The 25202-nt window shown below is 36.0% G+C and overlaps 1 protein-coding gene across 6 annotated transcripts in view; it reads left to right on the forward strand.

Annotated features, from left to right (window-relative positions):
• The window catches only part of IFT74 (intraflagellar transport 74), an 85232-nt gene that overhangs the window by 39784 nt on the left and 20246 nt on the right, over positions 1–25202 (forward strand). For all 6 annotated transcript variants that reach the window (XR_003130075.3, XR_007414047.1, XM_025433044.3 and 3 more), the window contains 2 exons: positions 188–228; positions 10217–10296. Coding sequence is in view for 4 of the 6 variants with exons in the window: in XM_025433044.3 (XP_025288829.1) it covers positions 188–228; positions 10217–10296 (121 nt within the window). In the remaining 2 variants the exon portion in view is untranslated. The remainder of the gene's footprint in view (positions 1–187; positions 229–10216; positions 10297–25202) is intronic.

Consider the following 25202-nt stretch of genomic DNA (forward strand, 5'->3'; position numbering starts at 1 on the left):
AAAAATCAGTGAATAGTTCCTTAATGATATGTTTTTTAACTTGAAAGGTTGAGTTTTAAGAACTAGGTTTCAAGAAAGAGACTACATTTGACATTTTGATACAGCATACCTTAGAAGGAAATTGTGTTTAGGGTACCCTAACAATGAGTAATTCTTTAAGTACTATTTTCTTTTTATGCCTTTATAGGTTAAAGAAGATAATCAGGAAATAGCCAGCATGGAGCGACAGTAAGTACATTTATAATAGGACATATTACATCCATTTCACTTCTTTTAAATTACATTCTAAATATACAATAGGTACATATTGTTATAGTTATTTTCTTCCTATGGCATATTATTGATTCAGCTTTCAATCTTATTTATAGCTTTAAACATTTCTTTTAATGTTTAGTTTTTGGGGGGTTTTTTGTTTTTTGTTTTTTGTTTTAAGGTTTTATTCATTCATGAGAGAGGCAGAGGGAGAATCAGGCTCCCTGTGGGACTCTAGGATCACGCCCTGAGCTGAAGGCAGATGCTCAACCACTAAGCCATTCCAGGCATCCCTTTTTAATGTTAAGAGCCATTGCATAGTATTGTTAGTATTATTATCATTATTATTTTTGACAGAGAGCTTCTGCTGAGTGAGAGGGAGGGCATAGGGTGAGAGAGAATCTTAAGCAGGCTCTATATCCAGTGCAGAGGCCCATGTGGAGCTTGATCTCATGACCCTGAAATTATGACCCGAGCTGAAATCAAAGAGCCAGAAGTTTAACTGACTAAGCCATCCACGTGCCCTTATTTTTTAAAAATAGCTTTATTAAGATATAATACATACCATACAATTCGTATATTTAAAGTGTACAACTCAGAATTGTTTTTAGTGTATTCATAGTTGTGCAACTATCATCTCAGTAACTTTTAGAACATTTTAATCTCCCCAGTAAAACCCAATATCCCTTTCCTCACCCCGCTCATCCACTACTTCTAGCTCTAGGTAACCACTCTACTCTATGTCCTTGTAAATTGGCCTATCCTGAACATTTTATATACATAGAATCATACAATATGTGGTCTTTTGTGGCTGGATTCTTTCACTCAGCATAATATTTTCAAGATTCATATGTGTTGTAGTATGCATCAATATTTAATTTCCCTTTTTTTGCCAAATAATAATCCATTGTGTTGTTATGCCACAATTAGCTATTTATCAATTGATGGCATTTGGATTGTTTCCATTTTGCCTATGATGGATAATGGTGGTATGAACATTGATGTGTGAGTTTTATGTGAACATATGCTTTCACTTCTCTTAGGTATATACCAAGGAGTAAAATTGCTGATTCTATATATAACTCTTTGAGGACCTGGCAGACTATTTTCCAAGCATCTGCACTCATTTTACATTTGCACCAGCCTTGTATGATATTCCAGTTTCTCCATATCCTCACCAATACTTATTACCTGTCTTTTTATTTTTTTTTTATTTTTTAAAGATTTTTTTATTTATTCATGAGAGACACAGAGAGAGAGAGAGAGAGAATGAGAGGGGCAGAGACACAGGCATGAAGCAGGCTCCATGCAGGGAGCCCAACATGGGACTCGATCCTGGGTCTCCAGGATCAGGCCCTTGGTTGAAGGCAGGCTCTAAACTGCTGAGCCACCCAGGGATACCCTGTCTTTTTAGATTAGAGTCATCCTAATGGGTGTGAAGTGATATATTACGGTTTGGATTTGCAATTCCCTAGTGACTGGTGTTGAGCCTTTTTTCCTATGCTTATTGACCATATCTATATTTTCTTTAGAGAAATGACTATTCATATCCTTTGCCCATTTTTTAAAAACTATTTTAAAAATTTTTTTATTTAAAAAATTGTTTTATTTAAATTCAATTTAATTAACATATAGCATATTATTAGTTTCAGAGATAGAATTTAGTGATTCATTAGTGGCATATACCCAGTGCTCATTACATCAAGTGCCCTCTTTAATGCCTATCACCGAGTTATCCCACCCCACAACCCACCTCCCCTCTAGCAACTCTCAGTTTGTTTCCTATAGTTAAGAGTCTCTTACAGTTTGTTTCCCTTTCTGTTTTCATCTTATTTTTCCTTCCCTTCCCCTGTTTTGTTTCTTAAATTTACATTTAATGGAAATTGTATGCTGTTTTTCTCTCTGACATATTTCACTTTGTATAATACTCTCTTGTTCCATCTATGTCATTGCAAATGGCAAGATTCCATTCTTTTTGATGGGCTAGTAATATTCCACTGTGTGTGTGTGTGTGTGTGTGTGTGTGTGTGTGTGTGTGTGTCCCCATCCATGTCCATTCATCTGTCAATGGACATCTGGGATCTTTCCATAGTTTCACTTTTATGGGCATTGCTGCTATAAACATTGGGGTGCAGGTATCCCTTCAGATCACTATGTTTATATCCTTTGGGTAAATACCTAGTACTTCAATTGTTGGGTCGTAGGGTAGTTCTATTTTTAACTTTTTGAGGAACCTCCATACTGTTTTCCAGAGTGGCTGTACCAGTTTGCATTCCCACCAACAGCGTAAGAGGGTTCCCCTTTCTTTACATCCTCGCCAACATCTGTTGATTCCTGAGCTGTTAATTTTAGCCATTCTGACAGATGTGAGGTGATATGTGATTTTGATATGTATTTTCCTGATGATGAGTGAGGTTGAGCATATTTTCATGTGTCTTTTGGCCATTTGTATGTCTTCTCAGAGAAATGACTGTTCATGTTTTCTACCCATTTCTTGACTGGATTTTTTTTGTTTTGTTTTCTGGGTGTTTGAGTTTGATAAGTTCTTTATAGATTTTGGGTACTAGCCTTTTATCTGATAAGACATTTGCAAGTATCTTCTCCCATTCTGTGGGTTGTCTTTTAGTTTTGTCAACTTTTTCTTTGGCTGTGTAAAAGCTTTTTGTCTTGATGAAGTCACAGTAGTTCATTTTTGCTTTTGTTTCCCTTGCCTTTGGAGACATGTCTAGCAAGAAGTTGCTACAGCATAGGCTGCAGAGCTTGCTACTTCTGTTCTCCTCTAAGTTTTTTTTTTTTTAATTTATGATAGTCACAGAGAGAGAGAGAGAGAGAGAGAGAGAGGCAGAGACATAGGCAGAGGGAGAAGCAGGCTCCATGCACCGGGAGCCCGACGTGAGATTCGATCCCGGGTCTCCAGGATTGCGCCCTGGGCCAAAGGCAGGCGCCAAACCGCTGCGCCACCCAGGGATCCCTCTCCTCTAAGATTTTGATGGGTTCCTTTCTCACATTTAGGTCTTTGATCCATTTCAAATTTATTTTTGTATATGGTATAAGAAAGTGGTCAGTTTCATTCTTCTGCATGTGGCTGTCCAATTTTCCCAATACCATTTAATGAAGAGACTGTCTTTTTTTCTATTGGATAGTCTATCCTGCTTTATGGAAGATGAGTTGACCATAGAGTTGAGGGTCTATTTCTGGGTTCTGTTCTACTGATCTTGTGTCTGTTTTTGTGCCAGTACTGTACTTTCTTAATGATTACAACTTTGTAACCAGCTTGAAGTCCAGAATTCTGATGCCTCCAGCTTTGGTTTTCTTTTTCAACATTTCTGTGGCTGTTCAGGGTCTTTTCTGGTTCCATATAAATTTTAGGATTGTTTCAGCTCTGTGAAAAATGCTGGTGGTATTTTGATAGGGATTGCAGTGAATATATTGATTGCTTTGGGTAGCTATCCATTTTAACAATATTTGTTGTTCCAATGCATGAGCATGAAATGGTTTTCAATTTCTTTGTGTCTTCCTCAATTTCTTTCATAAGCGTTTTATAGTTTTTAGAGTATAGATCCTTTATGTCTTTGGTCAGATTTATTCCTAGGTATCTTATGGTTTTTGATGCAAATGTAAATGGGATCAATTCCTTGATTTCTCTTTCTTCTGGCTCATTGTTAGGGTATAGAAATGCAACTGACTTCTGTGCATTGATTTTGTATCGTACAACTTTGCTGAATTCCTGTATCAGTTCTAACAATTTTTAGTTGGAGTCTTTTAGGTTTTGTACATAGAGTATCATGTCATCTGTGAAGAGTGAAAGTTTGACTTCTTTTTTTGCTGCAGATCCTTGATTTATTTATTTTTGGCTGTCTGATTGCTGAGGCTAAGGCTTCCAGTAGTACTGTGTTGAACAACAAAGGTGAGAGCGGACATCCCTGTCATGTTTGTGACCTTAGAGGTAAAGCTCTCAGTTTTTCCCCATTGAGGATGATATTTGTGGGTTTTTCATACATGACTTTTATGATATTGAGATATGTTCTCTTTATCCTTACACTGCAGAGAGCTTTTATTAAGAAATGATGCTGTGTTCTGTCAAATGCTTTTTTCTGCATCTATTGAGAGAATCGTATGGTTTTGTTTTTCCTTTTATTAATGTGGTGTATCACATGAGTTGATTAGAGAATGTTGTGAACTGCCCCTGCAGCCGAGGAATAAATTCTACTTGGTCATGATAAATAATCCTTTGAATGTACTGTTGGCTCCTATTAGCTAGTATCTTGGTGAGAATTTTTGCATCCATGTTCATTAGGGATGTTGGTCTGTAATTCTCAGTTTTGGTGGGATCTTTGGTTTTGGGATCAAGGTAATGCTGGCCTCATAGAATGAGTTTGGAAGTTTTCCTTCTATTTCTATTCTTTGAAACAGCTTCAAAAGAATAAGCATTAATTCTTCTTAAAATGTTTGGTAGAATTCTGCTGGAAGGCCATCCAGCCCTTGACTCTTTTGTTGGGAGATTTTTTTTTTTTTTTTAAGATTTTATTCATTCATTCATGAGAGACAGAGAGACAGAGACACAGGCCGCCAGAGAAGCAGGCTCCTTGCGGGGAGCCTAATTCAGGACTCCATCTCAGGACTCTGGGATCATGACCTGAGCCAAAGGCAAATGCTCAACCACTGAGTCACCTAGGCATCCCTGTTGGGAGATTTTTGATTACTGTTTCAGTTTCTTTGCTGGTTATGGATATGTTCAGGTTTTCTATTTCTTCCTGTTTCAGTTCTGGTAGTTTATATGCTTCTTGGAATGCATTTATTTCTTCCAGATTGCCTAACTTGTAGGCATATAATTGCTCATCCTATGCTCTTATAATTGTTTATATTTATTTGATGTTGGTTGTGATCTCTCCTCTTTCATTTAGGATTTTGTTTATTTGGGTCTTTTCATTTTGATAAGTCTGGCTAGTAAAGGTTTATTGACCTTAGTAGTTCTTTCAAAGTACCAGCACCTAGTTTCATTGATATATTTTACTGTTTTTTATTTCTATATCATTGATTTCTAATCTTTATTATTTCTCTTCTGATAGTTTTAGGCTTTATTTGCTATTCTTTTTCCAGCTCCTTTAGGTCTAAGGTTAGGTAGTATATTTGAGATTTTTTTGTGTCTCTTAAGAGAAGCCAGTATTGCTAAATACTTCCCTCTTAGGACCACCTTTGTTGTGTCCCAAAGGTTTTGAACTGTCATGTTTTCATTTTTATTTGTTTCCATGTATTTTAAAAATCTTTTCATTTCCTGATTGGCCCATTCATTCTTTAGTAGGATGCTCTTTAACCTCCATGTATTTATTTGTGTTCCTTCCAAATTTTCTCATGTGGTTGAGTTCAAGTTTTAAAGCATTGTGGTCTGAAAATACAATGGTATAATCTCAGTCTTTTGGTACCAGTTGAGACCTGATTTGTGACCCAGTATGTTATCTGTTCTGGAGAATGTCCCATGAGCGCTCAAGAAGAATGTACATTCTGTTGCTTTAGGATGAAATGCTCTGAATATATCTGTGAAGTCCATCTGGTCCAGTGTGTCATTCAAAGCCCTTATTTCCTTGTTGATCTTCTCTTAGATTATCTGTCCATTGCTGTGAGTGGTATGTTAAAGTCCCCTATTATTATTGTATTATTATCAATGTGTTTCTCTAATTTTGTTACTAATTGGCTTATTTAGTTGGCTGCTCCCAGCTTTGGGGCATAGATATTTACAATTGTTAGATCTTCTTGTTAGATAGACCCTTTTATTATGATATAGTATTCTTCATCTCTTATTATTACAGTCTTTGGTTTAAATCAAATTTGTTTGATAGAAGGATTGCTATTCCAACTTTCTTTTGATGTCCATTAGCATGGTAAATGGTTCTCCACCCCCTCACTTTCAGTCTGGAGGTGTCTTTGGGTCTAAAATGAGGCTCTTGTAGATAGCATATTGATCATTCTTATTTTTTTTTATCCAATCTGATACACTGTGTCTTTTGATTGGAGCATTTAGTCTATTTACATTTAGAGTAATTATTGAAAGATATAAATTTAGTAACATTGTATTACCTGTAAAGTCACTGTCTCAGAAGGCTGTCTTGATTCTTTTCTGGCCATTGTTACTTTTGGGCTCTCTCTTTGCTCGAAGGATCCCCTTTAATATTTTTTGCAGGAGTGGTTTAGTGCTCACAAATTCCTTTAATTTTTGTTTTTTGTTTTTTTGTTTTTTGTTTTTTGTCCTAGAAACTTTTCATCTCTCCTATTCTGAATGACAGCCTTGCTGGGTAAAATTTTCTTGGCTGCATATTTTTCCCATTTAACATATTGAATATATCATGCTAGTTCTTTCTGGACTGCCATCTCTCTGTTTACAGATCTGCTGCCAGCCTTATGTTTCTAACCCTTGTAGATTAAGAACCTCTTGTTCCAAGCTGCTTTTAGGATTTTCTCTTTATCTTTGAAATTTGCAAGTTTCACTCTTATATGTCAAGGTTTTGACCTGTTTGGGTTTTTTGTAAGATTTTATTTATTTAATTGAGAGAGAGAGAGAGAACATGAACAGGGCGGAGGGGTGGAGGAAGAGGGAGAAGCAGACTCCCTGCTGAGCAGGGAGCCCGACTGGGACTTGATCCCAGGACTCTGGGATCATGACCTGAGCCCAAGGCAGACTTTTAACCAATTGAGCTGATCAGGTGCACCAGTATTGACCTATTTTTATTGATTTCACGGAGGGTTCTCTATATATCCTGGACTTGAATACCTATTTTCTGTTCTCTTTGATCAGTAAACTTTGTGCTAGCCAGTCATTCCTGCTATTCTTGAGGAGGGGCCTGTTGTGCTGATTCTTCAATGTCCTTGGACTGGTGGAAATGTGCCACTGCTGCCAGGAGGGTCAGGCTCAGTGTAAAAAACTCAAGATTTCACTATGTGGTGCTGTTTTGCTCCCTGAAGACTGATGGGGGCGGGGTGGGGGAGATGACAGCACTGCAATCTCTAATCCTGAAGCTGAAGTTTGCCCCCTTCACTCTTCAGAGAGCCCTCACTGAAAGGCAGTCATTCACTCTTGTCTTTCTTTTTTTTTTTTTTTTTTTTTTTTTTAAAGATTTTATTTATTTATTCATGATAGTCACAGAGAGAGAGAGAGGCAGAGACACAGGCAGAGGGAGAAGCAGGCTCCATGCACCGGGAGCCCGACGTGGGATTCGATCCCGGGTCTCCAGGATCGCGCCCTGGGCCAAAGGCAGGCGCCAAACCGCTGCGCCACCCAGGGATCCCCACTCTTGTCTTTCTGATTTCGGTCTGAACTGTGTGTTCACCCAGTCTATACCTGAATGCTTTTATCTCAGGCACATGACCCAGTTTTGAGTCTCCAAACTTTTCTAACTCCTGTGGCATGGATCCACACCATTCCTCCCAGGGGAGGGAGGGGGTCTGACCGTGCTTCTTTCTATTGCTGGGTCCCTGTCCAGAGAGCAGTTGTGAGACTATGCAGCGGTTCTGTTTATGGCATCACTGAGCTGAAAGCTGGCACCTAGACTCATTGTTTTCGGCCAGTTTCCCCTTTCTGATGCCTGGAAACTCTGTTGTACTCAGGCACTCTCGTTCTTTTTGTGACCCCAGGGATCCTGAGACTTGCTGTCCCACCTGAGATTCTGCCCCATTTTGTCACCTGACTGCCCCCACCGTAGCTGACTTCCCCCACCATAGCTGACTTCTCTAAGTTCCAATTTTCTGCTCCATTGCTTTAATACTTTGCAGTAGCCTCCTTAAGAAGGCTCCCTCTCCTCACAATATCCTCCAATATATATCACCCCAGATTCACACCTCCTACCTTCCAAAAAGTAGTGCTTTTCTATTGCTAGAATGGCAACATTTCTTTTCTCACATCTCTGATTGATTTCTCAGATGTTCAGATTGATTTGATAACTACGTAGCTGAATTCCAGGAACCAGACGAACTTAGGGCCCCTTACTCCTCTGCCATCTTAACTCTTCCCAATTTATATATTTATTTGGGAGAGATTGAGAAAGGAAGAGAGTAAGCAAGTGTGTGCATGTGAGCGGAGGCAGGAGCAGAGCAAGAGAAAGAATCTCAGGCAGCCTCCATGCTGAGCAGCTGGGAGCCAATATGGGGCTCAGTCTCACCACCCTGGGATCATGACCTGAGCTGAAATCAAGAGTCAGACATTTAACTGATTGAGCCACCCAGGCACCCCTCCTTTGCCCATTTTTTTTTTAAAGATTTTATTTATTTATTTATTTATTTATTTATTTATTTATTTACTTACTTACTTACTTACTTATTTATAAGAGACACAGAAAGATAGAGAGGCAGAGACACAGGCAGACGGAGAAGCAGGCTCCATGCAGGGAGCCTGATGTGGGACTTGATCCTGGGTCTCCAGGATCACACCCTGGGCTGAAGGTGGCGTTAAACCTGTGAGCTACCCAAGGCTGCCCACTTTGCCCATTTTTTAATTGGGTTATTTATCTCTTATTATTGTAAGAAATATTTTTATGTTTCAGAGACATGTGTCTTAACAGATAAATGATTTCCAAAGTTTCTCTCCTGTGGGTTGTCTTTTCATTTTCTTAGTGGTGTTTTTTGAAGCACAAAAGTTTTCAATTTTGATAGTTTATTTTCTCTTTTGTTGATTATGATTTTGAAACCAGTGCCTAATCCAAAGTTGGGAAGATTTATGCCTATGACTTACCTTAGAATTTTATAGTTTTGCTCTTATGTGTAGATCTATGATCCATTTTAAATAAACTTTTGTATATGGTATAAGATAGGAGTCCAGTTTTATTCTTTTGTTTTTGCATATCTAATTGTCCCAGCAGCGTTTGTAGAAATATTCTTCAACAAACATTATTTAGTATTCTTTCCTCACTTAATTATTTTGACACCTTTGTCAAAAATCAGTTATATATAGGTAAAGGATTTCATTTCTAGATTCTCAATTTTATTTCATTGCTATATATATATATCTTCCTTATATATATATATATATATATATATGTGTGTGTGTATATATATATATTTTATATATGTATATTCCAGTACCACACTATCTTAATTACTGTAGCTTTATAAGTACAAATGCTATTTGTTAAATTTTTTTGTAAGATTTTATTTATTTGGGCAGCCCGGTTGCTCAGCGGTTTAGCCTTCAGCCCAGGGCCTGATCCTGGAGACCCAGGATCAAGTCCCATGTCAGGTTCCCTGCATGGAGGCTGTTTCTCCCTCTGCCTTGTCTCTGCCTGCCTCTCTCTCTCTCTCTCTCTCTGTCTGTCTGTCATGAATAAATAAAACCTTTAAAAATAAATAAATAAATAAATAAATAAGAAAAAAGATTTTATTTATTTATTCATGAGAGACATAGAGAGAGAAAGAGAGAGACAGAGAGACAGGCAGAGGGAGAAACAGGCTCCATGCAGGAAGCCTGACACAGGACTCAATCGTGGGTCTCCATGATCACGCCCTAGGCTGAAGGTGGTGCTAAACTGCTGAGCCACCTGGGCTGCCCTGTTTGTTAAAATTTTATACCTCAGTCAATGATAAATTTTCTCTTATTTTCTAATTTTTGAGACTAATTTGCCAGCTTAGTTCAATTTGTACAAACCAACAAAAAAGAATGTTGCTATAGATTTTTTACTTTAATATCACAAGTTAAGCTCAAAAGAGGCATGGGGGAAAGGTCTGCTTTTGAAATCAGGCCACTTAACATTTACGGAATATATACTTTAAATTTTTATCCTAAAAAAAAGAATCTAGAAAAGAGTTTTCTCTCTAAATTTATTATATTGTCTTCAGAATGGGGCATATTACACATAGATACTATTTTTGCAACTTAGAAAAGATTTCATAACATCATCATTTAATGTTTTTACTGAAAAAAGTTTTTACTGAAAATATATAAATTATCTGTCATAAATGTATTAAATAATTTTTTCAACAGGTTAACAGATATAAAAGAAAAAATAAATCAATTTAGTGAAGAAATTAGACAACTAGACATGGATTTAGAAGAACACCAAGGTAACTTTTCTGGTATTTTTATAATGTATAGTAACAGATACATAGCAGTATTGATTTAGTATTAACTTGGGCCTCAGGGACTATTTAACTGGGATTTATTATTTAATTCTTACTGATATCCCGGGCTTTAATTACAAAATGCATAACTGTACTGTAATAGTAAATACTATAATTAATGTTAAAGTATTTAAGCTGACTAAAAACTTGAAATGACTTAAAATGGTTTAATGATAAGAATTTATTTTGTTTTGTAAATCAGTTTTTTAAAAACTGATGTAAAAAGGTCAAAAGTTATTATGGATTTCTAATTTATATCTCCTTAATACCTCCCAACTATCAATCAACTGGGGTAAGAATTGAGAGAGGATCAAGTCACAAACAGAAAGAATTAATTATGTAGGGGTCCCAGTAATGAGGTAGCAAGTACTGATTATTCTGACTCTTTCCCAACTTTCCTCAGTTGTGGGATTTGAAGAGCCAAAGGGACTAGAACAGTTATATGGGAACCTGAGGTGTGAAATGGAAATGTTTGTGGTGGTGATTTGAGAGCTATAGTGTATGTGTGGTTGGAGGGTGAGATGGGGCATTATAGTTTGCTTACTAGTTTTTTTCTAATAAAGAAGAGAAAGATGTGTTCCTCATGGCACTGTAATCACAAATTAACTGAAAACCAGTATTTATGTACTCTTGGATTAGTAAGAATTGACTGTATATTCTTAGGAGTTATGTATGGTATTGTAAACAGTATACATACATGTGTATACCTATTATGGCTAAAGAAACATTCATAGCAGGAAAGAGGGGGGGTCTATTCCTAAATTATTTTTTTATTCCAGTTTTAAAGGTAGTATATTAGTTTTATTTATATTTTTTTCTTGATGTATAACATTAGCTACTATTGATTAATTATTTAATTACTGGACTGAGCACTGTGTGTTCTTTGCAAGAACTTTTTTGAAGTCTTGTAAGCTCTTTTATACATGAAGCTCAGAGAAGATACTCAATTTCCACAGCTAGTAAGAAATAAAGTCTCTATTTAGACCAAGTTCTCTTTGATCCCAGAGTTTTATTTTATTTCCAAGCTTTCTGATATGAAGTGCTACATTTGTGAAATAAAAATATTCTTATGAAATGTTTATATAGTTTTATTTATATGTAGCTTGTAATTGCTTTAGGTAAGACATTTTTAGGTATATTAGGCATATAAGGCAGGCAAACTTTAAGTCCTGTTTATTAGGTAAATAAACTTACCTGAGTGTTCATTTTCTCATCTGCAAATGAATATAATGATCCTTCCTCATTACGGTTTATGAATATTAAGTGATATATATATATCTATGGCAGGGTAGGCTCAAAATGAATTTTTAAGACTAAGGTCATATTATTTTCTTCATTAAATTATTTTATTACTTTATATAGATCTAGTATTCTAGATTTTCTTTATTAATAGCTTAAATTATTCTGAGAAATCTGATTATGTTCTTGATTTTAGATGCTTTATATGTATATGAAACTTTCTAAAGTTTTCTTCTTCCTAAATTTAAATTTCTAATGACATTTGATTTATTTTTCCAGTAAAGTAACTCATTTTGAGGGTTACAAATTATTATTAATTTGCTAGTTCTAAAATAAATAGAATGTTTTGAATTTTAGCCTCTGTTTTCCTTTTCGTTTTCTAACCTTCTTTGGACTTTTTGATTAATGTGGGAAAAGAGCATCTATAATATAGTAGTAGTGAGAAAGTGTTTATATATAAATATGTATAATATATATAAACTACATATGATATGTAGCTATTATGTGAATATATATGTTCATATATATATATATACACTTCTATATGTATGTATAAATACATTCATTTTTCTTTTGCTATAGTGTGAACATCCTGAATTATGGATATAACAGCACAGGGGGTTTTGTTAGAAGGTTATGTGTTAGCTCAAGGCTTCATTATTTCCTGCCTGACCTATTGAAGTAGCCTTCTAACGGTTATCCCACCTCCAGTCTTGCCCCCTCTCAGATTCATCCACCACAATGTTGCTAGAGTGACTTAATGTGAAATTGATTCTGTGTGATTCTCCTGTTTAACAGTGGCTCCCCCTGACCTAGGAGATAAAGTTTAAGAATCTTTGCATGAAAAAAAAAAAGAAAAAAAAAAAAAAGAAGAATCTTTGCATGGCTTCATAGTCCCTCTGCAATCTGGACTGAATGTTGTCAATCTCCTACTCCTCATTATCTCTATCCTAACATTTTGTGTTTTTTTTTTAAAGATTTTATTTATTCATGAGAGACACAGAGAGAGAGAGAGAGAGAGAGAGGCAGAGACACAGGCAGAGGGAGAAGCAGGCTCCATGCAGGGAGCCCGACACGGGACTCAATCCTGGGTGTCCAGGATCAGGCCCTGGGCTGAAGGCGGTGCTAAACCACTGAGCCACCTGGGCTGCCCTATCCTAACATTCTAATAATCTCCTTGTGGTACCCCACACCTCACCCCCTTTACTCTAAATCTGTTTCATGCTCAGTCCTCTGCTCCTACTGTTTATTCCCTTGTCTTGAATGTTCTTTTCCTTGTCATTTATTTTACTAGTTTCTTATCTTTTAAAATCTACTTCAGCTATACTTTAATCCAGCACAGTAACCCTGACTTCCCTCCCTGACCTCTTTCTGGGCTGAGCTAAGTGAGTGACCTCCTCCATTATCAGAGTAGATTGTGCATAAATATATCACTGTATTGGCCATACTATATTACCAGTATCTGCTTGGATGTTCGTCTTTCCTCTGAGACCATACATCCTCAAAAGTCCTGGACTGTGTCTGTTCACTCTGGTAACCTCTTTCAGCAACACTGTGTCTGGGAAAATAAATACTCAATAAATGTTTGTGGAATGAATGAAACAGTTGCCATATTTTAGCAAGGAAGGATTTTTAGAATGAATAGAAGGTGACAGGTTCTATCACTTCTTTGGGCCCTCTAGTTCCTAGGATGTACATACGCACTTTTTCAGAGACAGCTTGATTGCCAGCAAAGGTTTCATTATTTTCTAGAGGATTCCTACCCTGATACATGATTTCCAGTAAAGTGTGGGTTCTCTCCTACATCTGCATTCTCAGCAGTCTCTTGACACAAGGTTGTAAAAAACCTTCTCCTTAAGATGTGGAGGATAATCAAGTTATTTTAACTTTCTAATTCATACTTCTTCCTGCCCCAGGCTTTATTCCCTCTGGCCCATTTTACTAATTTTATACTTGCTACCTTAGCTTCTGTTGTTTATGTATAATCCAACTAATGCCACCTTTTGCTTGGTTATATAAATTGTAAATGATTTTTATGTCTCACTTTGTTAGTAGTTGCTTCATCCTTTCAGTTTTGCATAATTCAGTTTAAACTCAAAGGCATCCCTGGATACTGGGTTAGGTACAGTTGTGTTCTGTGCTAGGTATTAAAGGTGGCTGTGTAGTCCAATTATCTTCCTAAAGTGCATTATATTTACTCATTTCGGTAAGTCCCTAATGTTATAATTTGCCAAAAGTTACATTGAAGAACTATTTCCCAAAGCTAACTAAGTAAATCCAATTAACAGTTAAGTGACTATTCTATGAAAATCTTCATTGTTCAGATACTGAACAATGCTCATAATACGCTTGTACTTTTGACCAATTCTGGATGGACTTCTTTGCTCTCAGATATTTACCTTGGCTTCGTAAGTAATTAAAAAAAATCTCCTTTCAAAGATTTCAATATAATAAGATAGCATTACTCTTTTCAAACTGCTGAGGATTTAATTTTATCATCTTAAGTATTTGTTAGACCTCCCTCAGCCAGATAATAGTTTTACCTTATTGATTGATGAGGTAATTTTGTTACATGGGTTCTAAAAGGCTTTAGGTTGAAATACATATACTGTCCTGTGAGTAACTTGTTATTATTTATGCAAACTAGAAGTAATGAGAAACAGTTCTACTGAAAGTTACTAAAATGGTCAGAATTTGGGTATAAACTGCATCATTGCTAAAGCAGAGCATTATCATCAGATGTTGTGCTATTTTTCAGAAGAGGCAGAGTCCATCCAGATTTCTCCTTTCTCAGCTAAATGCCAGCCATTAAAAATTTGCTTAATTGTTGCTTTTTAAAATACTGCTTCTGCCTAAAGCCAGCCAAAGAAGGGAAATAATAAAGATTAGAGCAGAAATAAATTATATAGAAACAACAACAACAACAAAACAATAGGGTAGTAGAGCAGAATAATGAAACCAGGAACTGGTTCTTTGAAAATATCAATACAATTGATAAACCTCTAGCCAGACTTATCAAAAAGAAAAGAAAAATTATCCAAATCACAAATGAAAGAAGAAAAGTAACCAACACTATAGAAATACAAACAATTATAAGAGAATATTACAAAAAATTATATGCTAACCAATTGGGCTTGGGCAATCTGGAAGAAATGATTAAGTTCCTAGAAACATAAACTACCAAAACTGAAAAAAGTAGAAAAATTGAACAGACCAACAACTAGCAAAGAAATTAAATCAGTAATCAAAAATCTCCCAACAAACAGAAGTCTGGGACCAGACGGTTTCCTAGGGAATTCTACCAAACATTTAAAGAGTTAATACCTATTCTTCTCAGACTATTCCAAAAAATAGAAATAGATGGAAAACTTTGAAACTCATAAGGCCAGAATTACCCTGATTCTAAAACCAGATGAAGACTCCACTAAAAAAAAAAAAAAAGAGTACTACAGGCCATTATCTCTAATGAACATAGATGCAAAAATTCTCAACAAAATACTAACAAATCATATCCAACAGTACATTAAAAGAATCATTTATCACGATTAAGTGGGATTTATACCTGGTTTGCAAGGGTGGTTCAATATTTGCAAATCAATCAACATGATATACCACATTAATAAAAGAAAGGATAAAAACTATATGATCCTTTCAGTACATAAAGAAAAGCATTTGACAAAGTGTAGCATCCTTTTTAATAAAAACCCCTCAACAAAGTAAAGATAGATGGAACATATCTCAACATCCTAAAAGCCATGTATGAAAGACTGAAAAGTAATATCATCCTCAATGGGGAAAAACTGAGAGCTTTTCCTCCTTAGTTAGGAACAAGACAGGGACGTCTACTCTCACCATTGTTACTTAACATAGTACTGGAAGTTCTAGCCTCAGCCATCAGACCACAGAAAGAAATAAAAGTCATCCAAATTGGCAAGAAAGAAGACCTAATACTCTATGTAGAAAACTCAGAAGGGATGCCTGGCTGGCTCAGTCTGAAGAGCATAGGACCCTTGATCTTGGGGTTGTGAGTTTGAGCCCTACGTTGGATGTTGATATTACTTAAATAAAATCTTAGGGAAAAAAAAAAAAGACTACACCAAAAAAATGCTAGAATTGATACATGAATTCAGTAAAGTCACAAGATACGAAATCAATGTACAGAAATCTGTTATATTTTTATACACCAATAATGAAGCAGCAGAAACGATAAATCAAGGAATCACTCCCATTTACAATTGCACCAAAAACCATAAGATGTCTAGGAATAAATCTAACCAAAGAGGTAGGAGATCTGTTCTCTGAAAACTATAACAGACTTATATAAAATAAATTGAAGATGACACAAAGAAATCAAAAAACATTCCATGCTCAAGAATTGGAAGAAAAATACTTTTAAAATGCCTACACTACCCAAAGCAATCTACACATTTAATGCAATCCCTATCAAAATACCACCAGCGTTTTTCACAGAGCTAGAATAAACAATCCTAAAATTTCTATGGAATCAGAAAAGACCTCAAATAGCTGAAGCAATCTAGAAAAAGAAAAGCATCACGGAATTTATGTGTCATCCTTGTGCAGGGGCCATGCTTGAAAAAGAAAAGCAAAGTTGGAGGCATCATAGTTCTGGACTTCAAGTGATATTACAAAGCTGTAGTGATGAAGACAGTATGGTTTTGTCACAAAAACACACACATAGATCAGTGGAACACAACAGAGAACCCAGAAATGGACCCACAACTATATGGTCAACTAATCTTTGACATAGCAAGAAAGACGACAGTCTTTTCAAGTGGTGTTGGGGAAACTGGACAGCAGTATGCAAAAGAATGACACTGTACCACTTCTTACATCATACACAAAAAGTAAATTCAAAATGGATAAAAGACCTAAATATGAGACAGGAAACCATCAAAACTCTAGAGAACACAGACAGTAACCTTTTGGACATCAGCTGTAGCAAGTTCTTACTGGATGGATGTATCTCCTGAGGCAAGGGAAGCAAAAGCAAAAATGAACTCTTGGGACTTCATCAAGATAAAAAGATTATGCATAACAAGGAAGCAATCAACATAACTAAAAGGCAACCTTCAGAACGAGAAAGAGCCCAAATGTCCATCAACTGATGAATGAGTAAAAAAAGATGTGATACATTTATATGCAGTGAAATACCACTCAGCCATAAAAATGAAATGAAATCTTCCATTTGCAACAATGTGGATGGAACTAGAGAGTGTTATGCTAAGTGAAATAAGTTGGAGAAAGACAAACACCATATGATTTCACTCATGTGGAATTTAAGAAACAACAGGTGAACATAGGGGAAAAAAGAGAGGCAAATCACAAAACAGATTCTTTACTGTAGCGAGTAAACTAAGGTTTGCTGGAGGCAAAGTGGGTGGGGGAATTTGTTAAATGGGTGATGGGTATTAAGGAGATAACTTGTGAAGATGAGCACTGGGTGTTTTATGTAAGTGATGAATCACTAAATTGTATCCCTGAATCTGATATTACACTGTATGCTAACTGGAATTTAAATAAAAACTCTTAAAAATATTCCTTCTGAATGAGAAGGTAATGGAAAAAGCACTGCTCTGGATAAAGAAAAGAACAAAAAATAGGTAATAGTAGCCTATATTCTCACTTAATACAGAATACCCTTTCAAATAAGCATCCATTTACCTCAGGGTTTAATTCTAACATATAGCTGAGTAATTTGTTTTTGTAATTGTTGACTGAGAAATTTTTTATTCTCATCACAAATTAATACTTAAAAGTTTATATATCTCATATTGAAGTTTCCTCAAAGTAAATAATGTTTCTTGGTCCATTTAAATCAGATCTCCTTACTTTATTCTTCACTATATTACATTAAATTCTAGAAAGAAGAGTGTTAATATTTTCAGATGTTTCAGAAACAAAACTTTTCATGAAGTAGGAACACAGAACAAGTGATCAGCCTTCTATGCAAAATTCCAAAACCTTTTGAAGTTGGGTTGGTTCTCAGCTTTACCCAATGCTGGCTTAGGTTTAGGCTTTTGCTCAGTTACCACTTGTCCATCTATTTACAGCTTCCAAAATTTTATTACTATTATTTCCTTTTTAATATTCCTTATTGCTGGGAGTTTTACCTTTAAAAATTCTTTTTACTATATTTTTAGTTGAGTTTCAAGGAGGATTAGAGTTAGCTGTGCATATTCAACTTGCCATCTTTATCAAGAAATTACCAGATATAAACCTCACTTACTCAGAATTTCTAGAGTTTTAATCACCCGAATGTACTTCATTTTATGAGTGTGTGGTGTGTTTGTGTGTTCCCTCAAATGCCCATTCTCATGCTTCCATTAACTGTGCAGTTAACCTTAGCATGTATAAGGTTATCCTTCCTGTTTTTAAAAAAATTGTTCCTTAAACTATTTATCTTAAAGACTCCAGTTAATTTATTTTTAAAAATTGTACACTTTTAATATATAAATCTAATATGTACTTAATGTGAAAAATTCAAGCAATACAAAATGTATAAAAAGTCATCTCCTTTCTCCTCATAGTCCTCCCAGTCTTTAGAGGTAATCATTATTTACAACTTGATGTGTTTCTAGCCTTTTATACTTTTTGGGTACATTTATAAGCATATGTATTTTAAGATGGAGTAATATAGTTCCTCTGAGATTGAGTTTTTTTATTTAACTACATTTAATGTACATTCTTCCATATGAGGATATATTCTTTATTCTAAGAAACATAGCATAGAGGTCACTGTCAGGGTTTTGAAGCCAGACCAAGAATGGGGCCTGGCACTTACTTATTACTCCCAACAGCTGTCAGCTGCCATCATCATCTTTGTTATTATGGTTAAATAGTGTTTACTATATCCACATTGACATTTAGGTGGCTTCTAATTTTTCACTACCAAGAATAATGCTGTAGTAGATAACCTTGTTGCATACGTTTACTAACTTGCATATTTCTAGAGGATAAACTTCTATAAGTGAAATTAATGAATATAATGTTACCTATTTATTGTTTTTGCAAATTTCTTCCAGGAAAGGTAATGTCATTTTATACAACCAACAACAGTATGTGAAAGTACTTCCTCACCAATGTTAATTATTTATAAATTTCTTAGTTTTGTCTGTCAAAAGAATACACACTTTGACAGTTCACAGTTCTTAAAAGGCCTGAATTTGTAGTACTACCATGATCCACAAGGTGGGGCTAATTTTCTGGATGTGTATTTATAAATACCCGGCTTGAGGAATACAGTTGAAAAAATACAGTCACATTTTTTAAAAAGTATCTTTTTTTTAAGCACTTATCTCTACAGGAAGGATTTTGGGACATCATTACTACAAATTATTCCTTCATTTTTAGAGTACAGTATCTTTCCAAAGATGGCTTAAGTTGTAAAACTAAATATGTGGTTATTGATACAGCCGATCACAGACATCTAAATATCTAACCACTAGAATGTGATAAATACGTATTATGATAGAAATATATGTAGAGTGCAATAGAATCATTGGATTACCATCCTAACTTTTGTCAGTTTACTCGATAATTATATGCTTCTTTAAAGAGTAATAAAAATATAAAACATTTTTCTTTGGTTTGTTTATAGGATACTTTTTCATACTCAGGGTTCCAGGGTCTAGTTTAGAAGTTTTTATTCTTTGCTTATGTCAGGCAATATGGAATTTATAAGGACAGGATAATTTTATTTAAGAGCACATGTCTGCAACCAGGATGACTATATTCAAATCTGAGCTGATCTTGGAATACTTTTTGACTTTTTTTTATACCTTAGTTTACTCATTTTTATTTTTTAATTTTCTATTATTTTTTTATTTTCTTCATTTTTATTTTTTATTGTTATTTTTTAAAGATTTATTTATTTATTTGAGAGAGAGAGAGAAAGAGAATATGTGCGAGCAGGGGAGGAGCAGAGGGGAGGAGAGAAAGAATCTCAAATAGGCTCCATGCTCAGCACAGAGCCTGACTTGGGGCTCAGTCTCAAGATCCGAAGATCATGACCTGAGCCAAAATCAAGAGCCAAGTGCTCAACCGACTAACCACCCAGACATCCCTAGTTTCTTCATTTTTTAAAATGAAGGTGATAACAGTACCTTCCAACTACTTAGGTCACTGTGCAGATTAGATGAATGGGGTTGTTTGTGTGTGTGTGTGTGAGAGAGAGACTGAGAATAGCATACAATTACAAAAGTGCATATAGGGTTAGTTATTGGCTGTTATTATTAATGCTCTTAATTTATAAACTGAAACTTGAATAAATTTCCTAGATATTTTCCCAAACCATATTTTCCCCAGGATATATAAAATAATTGATTCTGAAATAATAGTTTCAGAGTGGTTTATTTTCTGATTTCTGAGCTATCAAATGTTTTTTATACATTGCCATCTATAGAGACTCAATATAGATTCAATGAAGAAGAATGGATCTTTGCTTATTGTTCAATTTGGAGATTGGTTAAACAACATTTTATACTTTTTGCTAGAATGATGGTATTATTTCCAGATCAGGTGCATGAGTACCATCTGAAACAAATTCTTGAGCTCTACCTCAGACCTACTCAGTGTGAATGCTGGGGGTAGGGTTTAGCAGTTTGTGTTTCACCAACCCCTCCTGATGATTATGATGCATGGTAAAGTTTATAACTACTGCTTTAGGAAATAATTAAGAAGTCATGTTGTGTTTAGTACATAAAGAGAACCACTCATTATTACCATTCCGGTTTAATTGACATTACTCTGTTAAAACAGACTATCTTCATGGTCCTCCTCCTTTTCTTTATATGGTGAAGCTTTTAGTACTAATTTAACTCTTACATATTTAGAGAATTTTTATTATTTACTTTTAAAGTGCCTGAAGGGTGTAGAAATAGAATTATCAGACTTGGTCTGCATAGCTGTAAAGAAACTTGCCTGCCTAAATTTAAAACATTTTGCAGAGAATGTATGGTTGGTAAGTTGGATGAAGCCTGAAGCTAAAAGTTAATTTAAAAAAAATAAACTTAATATGGACCCATTAACATACTAGTTTGGTAGTTTTGATATGCTAGTTTATTACTTCTATAATGATAGGTGAAATGTAGGCAGGAGAGAAAGACTGAATATAAAAAGGTGCAATTTAACAGGACCCCCAAACTAATTAAAATCAAAGTAGGAAAGGGGAGGAGAAAGTATCTTGGCTTACAAAATATGTGAAAATGTTAACAGAGATTTAAACAACAACTAAACTACTCAGTATACATTAATGCACAGCTGAAATCCTAGGGATCATTAACAAAAAGATGAGTATATAAACTATGGGAAGTGATAGCTTTGAATCCTATTTCTTGGCTGGCTAGCTGGCTTACTGGCTGGATTGATTGATTGATTGATTGATTGATTGATTTAAGGTGTGGGGAGGGCAGAGGGAGAGAGAGAATCTTAAGCAGGATCCACATCTAGTGCAGAGCCAGATCTAATGACCTTGCCATCTTGATCTAAGCCAAAATCAAGAGTTGGATGCTTAACCGACTAACCACCCAGGCGCCCCATGGCATTATACTTCAAAAGGGACAAAAAAGACCAGGAACTCACTAAAAGTAGAATGAGCAGAATGGTAGAGACTAAAGCCATGCCACACAAGGAACATCCAAAGGTATTGAATACTCAAAGACACTGGGGAGACTTACCTTGCCTCAGAAGTACCGCAAGTGCTGGATAGGAAAGAATTTGGATATGCAAAAGTCTTTTGAGGTTTTATTCTTGGCCCACTTCTCTAATTTTATTTTCTTCTTGCTGCTCTTTCACCTCCAAAATGATTAGGCCTGCCTATTTGCGGGGCTTGAGGCCAAAAGAGTCATTAGCATATGCCTTGTTATATATTGATCAAGAGAGAAGATGCAGTGGGGGGGAGTGGTACTCACACCTTCTCCAGGGGCAGAACTACTTCTCAGAATATAAAAGTCAAGATAGCTCTGTAAGCGTAGAGTCAGTAGAACATTTGATGGTGGAGAAGAGTCAGATGTACTGGCAGTAAGGACAGAGGAGACTGTGGTGCTATTCAGCCCCTTTATAGCACAATAAGAGCATATCTCCCTTTCTCCACTAGCTTTCTATGGCAGGCAGCATCAAAAAATAATGATATCCTCTACAGTATCCCAGGTCTCTTTTTTTTTTTTTAAGATTTTATTTATTTATTCATGAGAGACACACACACACAGAGAGAGAGAGAGAGAGAAGCAGAGACAAAGGCAGAGGAGGAGCAGACTCCATGCAGGGAGTCTGACGTAGGACTCGATCCTGGGTCTCCAGGATCACACCCTGGGCTGAAGGCAGTGCTGAGCCACCTGGGCTGCCCCCCAAGTCTTTTGTAATAGTTCATACCCATTTCTTTTTTTCCTCCATGCAAGGGAAAAACCTGAATTTATAATTTTGGGGTACTTGTATTGGTAGAGTATAAATGTTTTAAAGGCAAAAGTCTTCATCATCGCTGTAATTCTACATTATCTGTTCGAGTGCCTGGCTGATAACGATACTATGTAAGAAGCTTCTGAACCCTTTCATCTATCTACAGGACTTCATATATACCTCAGAGCACTCTTGTTTGATTATAACTTTTGGTTTTGTACATCTAATAATTTGTAAGCCCTTCTAGGAGAGTTGTAACTATTGTTCATTTTGATTTCCCCAGCACCTGCTAACAGTATCTGGCACATAGCAGGCATTCAGTAAATTTGGAATAACTAAATTATGTAGAACTATAATTACATTAAATGTTAAGAATTTGAGGACAGCTCTAAAATAGCTTTTATCATTGTGCCGTTTTCCTTCTCTTTTGGTTTCCTTAATCTTTAGACCTTTTTGCTTGCCTGCTTTTGCACCTTGTGACATATTACTTAGCTTCTCCAATATATGATCTCCTCTCCTACGATAGTCTAAGAATAGATTTGGTAATAACTCTTGTATTTTACCTTATCTTAGGACTGTCCTCATCTGCATTGACTCTCATGGGCAGCTCAGATATGAACCTTCCAACTGAGAAATCGTAAAATAGAGGAGTTCACTAGCACCCTGATTTCTTTTCTTCTTAGCATCAGTGATAAGAGAGAAGGTTTTGTGAAGCTTGGGAATCTAAGATATATGAGAGCTCTGTCCTATCTAATCCTGCTGGCCAGCTGTGTAGCTGGAGACATTGACCAGATATGTCTTCTAGCTCAATTTGATGACAGTTAAGAACATGGATTTAAGAAGAGAAGAAAGAAATATTCTCTTAGGTTTCTGACTTGGATAATGTGTGGTGAAGGACTTCCAAACATAATAGGGAGTACAAGAGGTGCGGACTTTGAGAGGGAAGAATGATGAGCTTAATTATTAATATACTATTAGGATGTTCTAAAAGATACCCACATGAATGTATCTAGTAAGGAGTTGGATAAAACAATCAGAGAAGTAAGGAAAAGGTCAAATTTGAGAGTTCTTAAACCACAAGAATGAATGGGATTTTCTTGGATGTAATGTAGCATTAGAAGTCAACTAAAGGCAGAGAGTAGAATTTAAACGTAGAAGAAAGGGGGGATCCCTGGGTGGCGCAGCGGTTTGGCGCCTGCCTTTGGCCCAGGGCGCGATCCTGGAGACCCAGGATCGAATCCCACATCGGGCTCCCGGTGCATGGAGCCTGCTTCTCCCTCTGCCTGTGTCTCTGCCTCTCTCTCTCTCTGTAACTATCATAAATAAATAAAAATTAAAAAAAAAAAGAAGAAGAAAGGGAAAGCCATGAAGAGAGGACAGAAGGAATGATCTGAGAGGAAGAAAAACCACAGAAGTTCCCACCCCAATAACAAAAACATAAAAAAAAAATTTGAAGAAAGAATGTATCAATACTGTCAGATATTGCAGAGTAAAATAAGAATTGGAAACTGCTCTTTGGATTTGATAATTAAAGAGTCATATAATCTTATTGAGAGAAATTTCATTGGAATGGCAGAAAGAGAAGCCTCATTACCATGTCTTGAGGTCTCATAGCAAGATGAAGAACAAGAAACAGCATGAATAGGAGATTCTTTTAGGTTTATAAGAAGAAAGATAGATGGTAGTTTAATTTTTGTAAAGCCTAAGATGCAGGCCTTCCTCCTAAATGTCTGACCAATCTCTGAAGAGTGGGACTTCTCAGACAATCAGAACTTTCTTAGAAACCTGGGCTATGACAGGTTCAGCAGACACTAGGTTTTCTGCTACTTCATATATGTTGTATAAGAGTTCCTTGCAGGGGATCCCTGGGTGGCGCAGCGGTTTGGCGCCTGCCTTTGGTCCAGGGTGCGATCCTGGAGACCCGGGATCAAGTCCTACATCGGGCTCCCGGTGCATGGAGCTCTCTCTATCTCTCTCTCTCTGTGACTATCATTCATAAATAAATAAATAAATAAATAAATAAATAAATAAATAAATAAATAAATCCAACCAAGTTGGAGTCCTTTAAAAAAAAAAAAAGTTCCTTGCATATTTCTCTCCCATGGTATTTCAGCTCTAATTCTTTGTTTCCCATTCAAAAACTATTGCCATAAGGTGAGTGAGGAGTGACATTATAATTTTAATTTGTCTATAATCTATTTTTTAAAAAACCTAATCATACAAATTTATTATTAATAACAAACTATCTCTTCCCTTCCCCTTAATGCATCCAGTCGGAATGAACCCAATGTTTCCCATCGGTTTTCGGTATTTGCTGGCTGGGAATTCATGACCACTGGGTATTTACTCTTCTTAAGCAGTAGATTTCACACCCAAGTTTTTACTGCCAGTACTGTTTTGGGGCCCATGACAAGATTTTCTATGTATCAGTGCCCTTCTCAGTGAGTTTAGGGAAAATATTTAGACCAGAAAGCAATAAAACTGGGGGCCCACGTTTCTGTGCCATCACCTTTATGTACTTGTAGCTCACTTTTTACCCAAGTAAATATATATACAAGTAGAAGTTCATGCCTCTCTAATTTGAGACTTTACCCCAACTGACATCCTCTACTTCCTAACTTTACTCTAGCCACTACTTGAAAAACTGCATAGGAGTTTATACAGAACACAGGCTGACCATTGCATTTTAACCTCTGCACTGTAACTTTTGGCTTCCATTTTCTTTGAACTGTTAATGTTCTTCAGAATACAAGCTTCTTATCAGGAACGCCCTTAGGAATGTCTAGTCTATTATTCTCTCCATCCTTACTGGGCATCATCTTAATAAGATTCCTTAGCTTTTCTAGAATGCTAAAAACTGACTCAGATAAAGAAATTGTAGATTGATGCAAGTGCAGATTTACTCTGCTTTCTCTACTTGGCCCTGAGAACACAGGCTGCAGCTGTCTCACTAGTCCAGGGAAATAGTGGTGTTTTTCCAAAACTCAGTTTTTGTTACACTGAAAATCCTTTTGTTATAAAATAATCACGATCCACCTCTGTTAATGGCCCCTTTATGCTGCTCCCAAAAAATTTCATTCCATCTTTGAATAACTCACAACAGCAGGCAAAATAGCAAAGTAACCTCCCTCACAGACCTTAAAATCTGAACAAGCAATTAGAATATACCCAATGCTACTGTATGAAAAGGGGTACAT

The sequence above is a fragment of the Canis lupus genome, chromosome 11, assembly GCF_003254725.2.
Source record: "Canis lupus dingo isolate Sandy chromosome 11, ASM325472v2, whole genome shotgun sequence".
Lineage (NCBI taxonomy): Eukaryota > Metazoa > Chordata > Mammalia > Carnivora > Canidae > Canis > Canis lupus.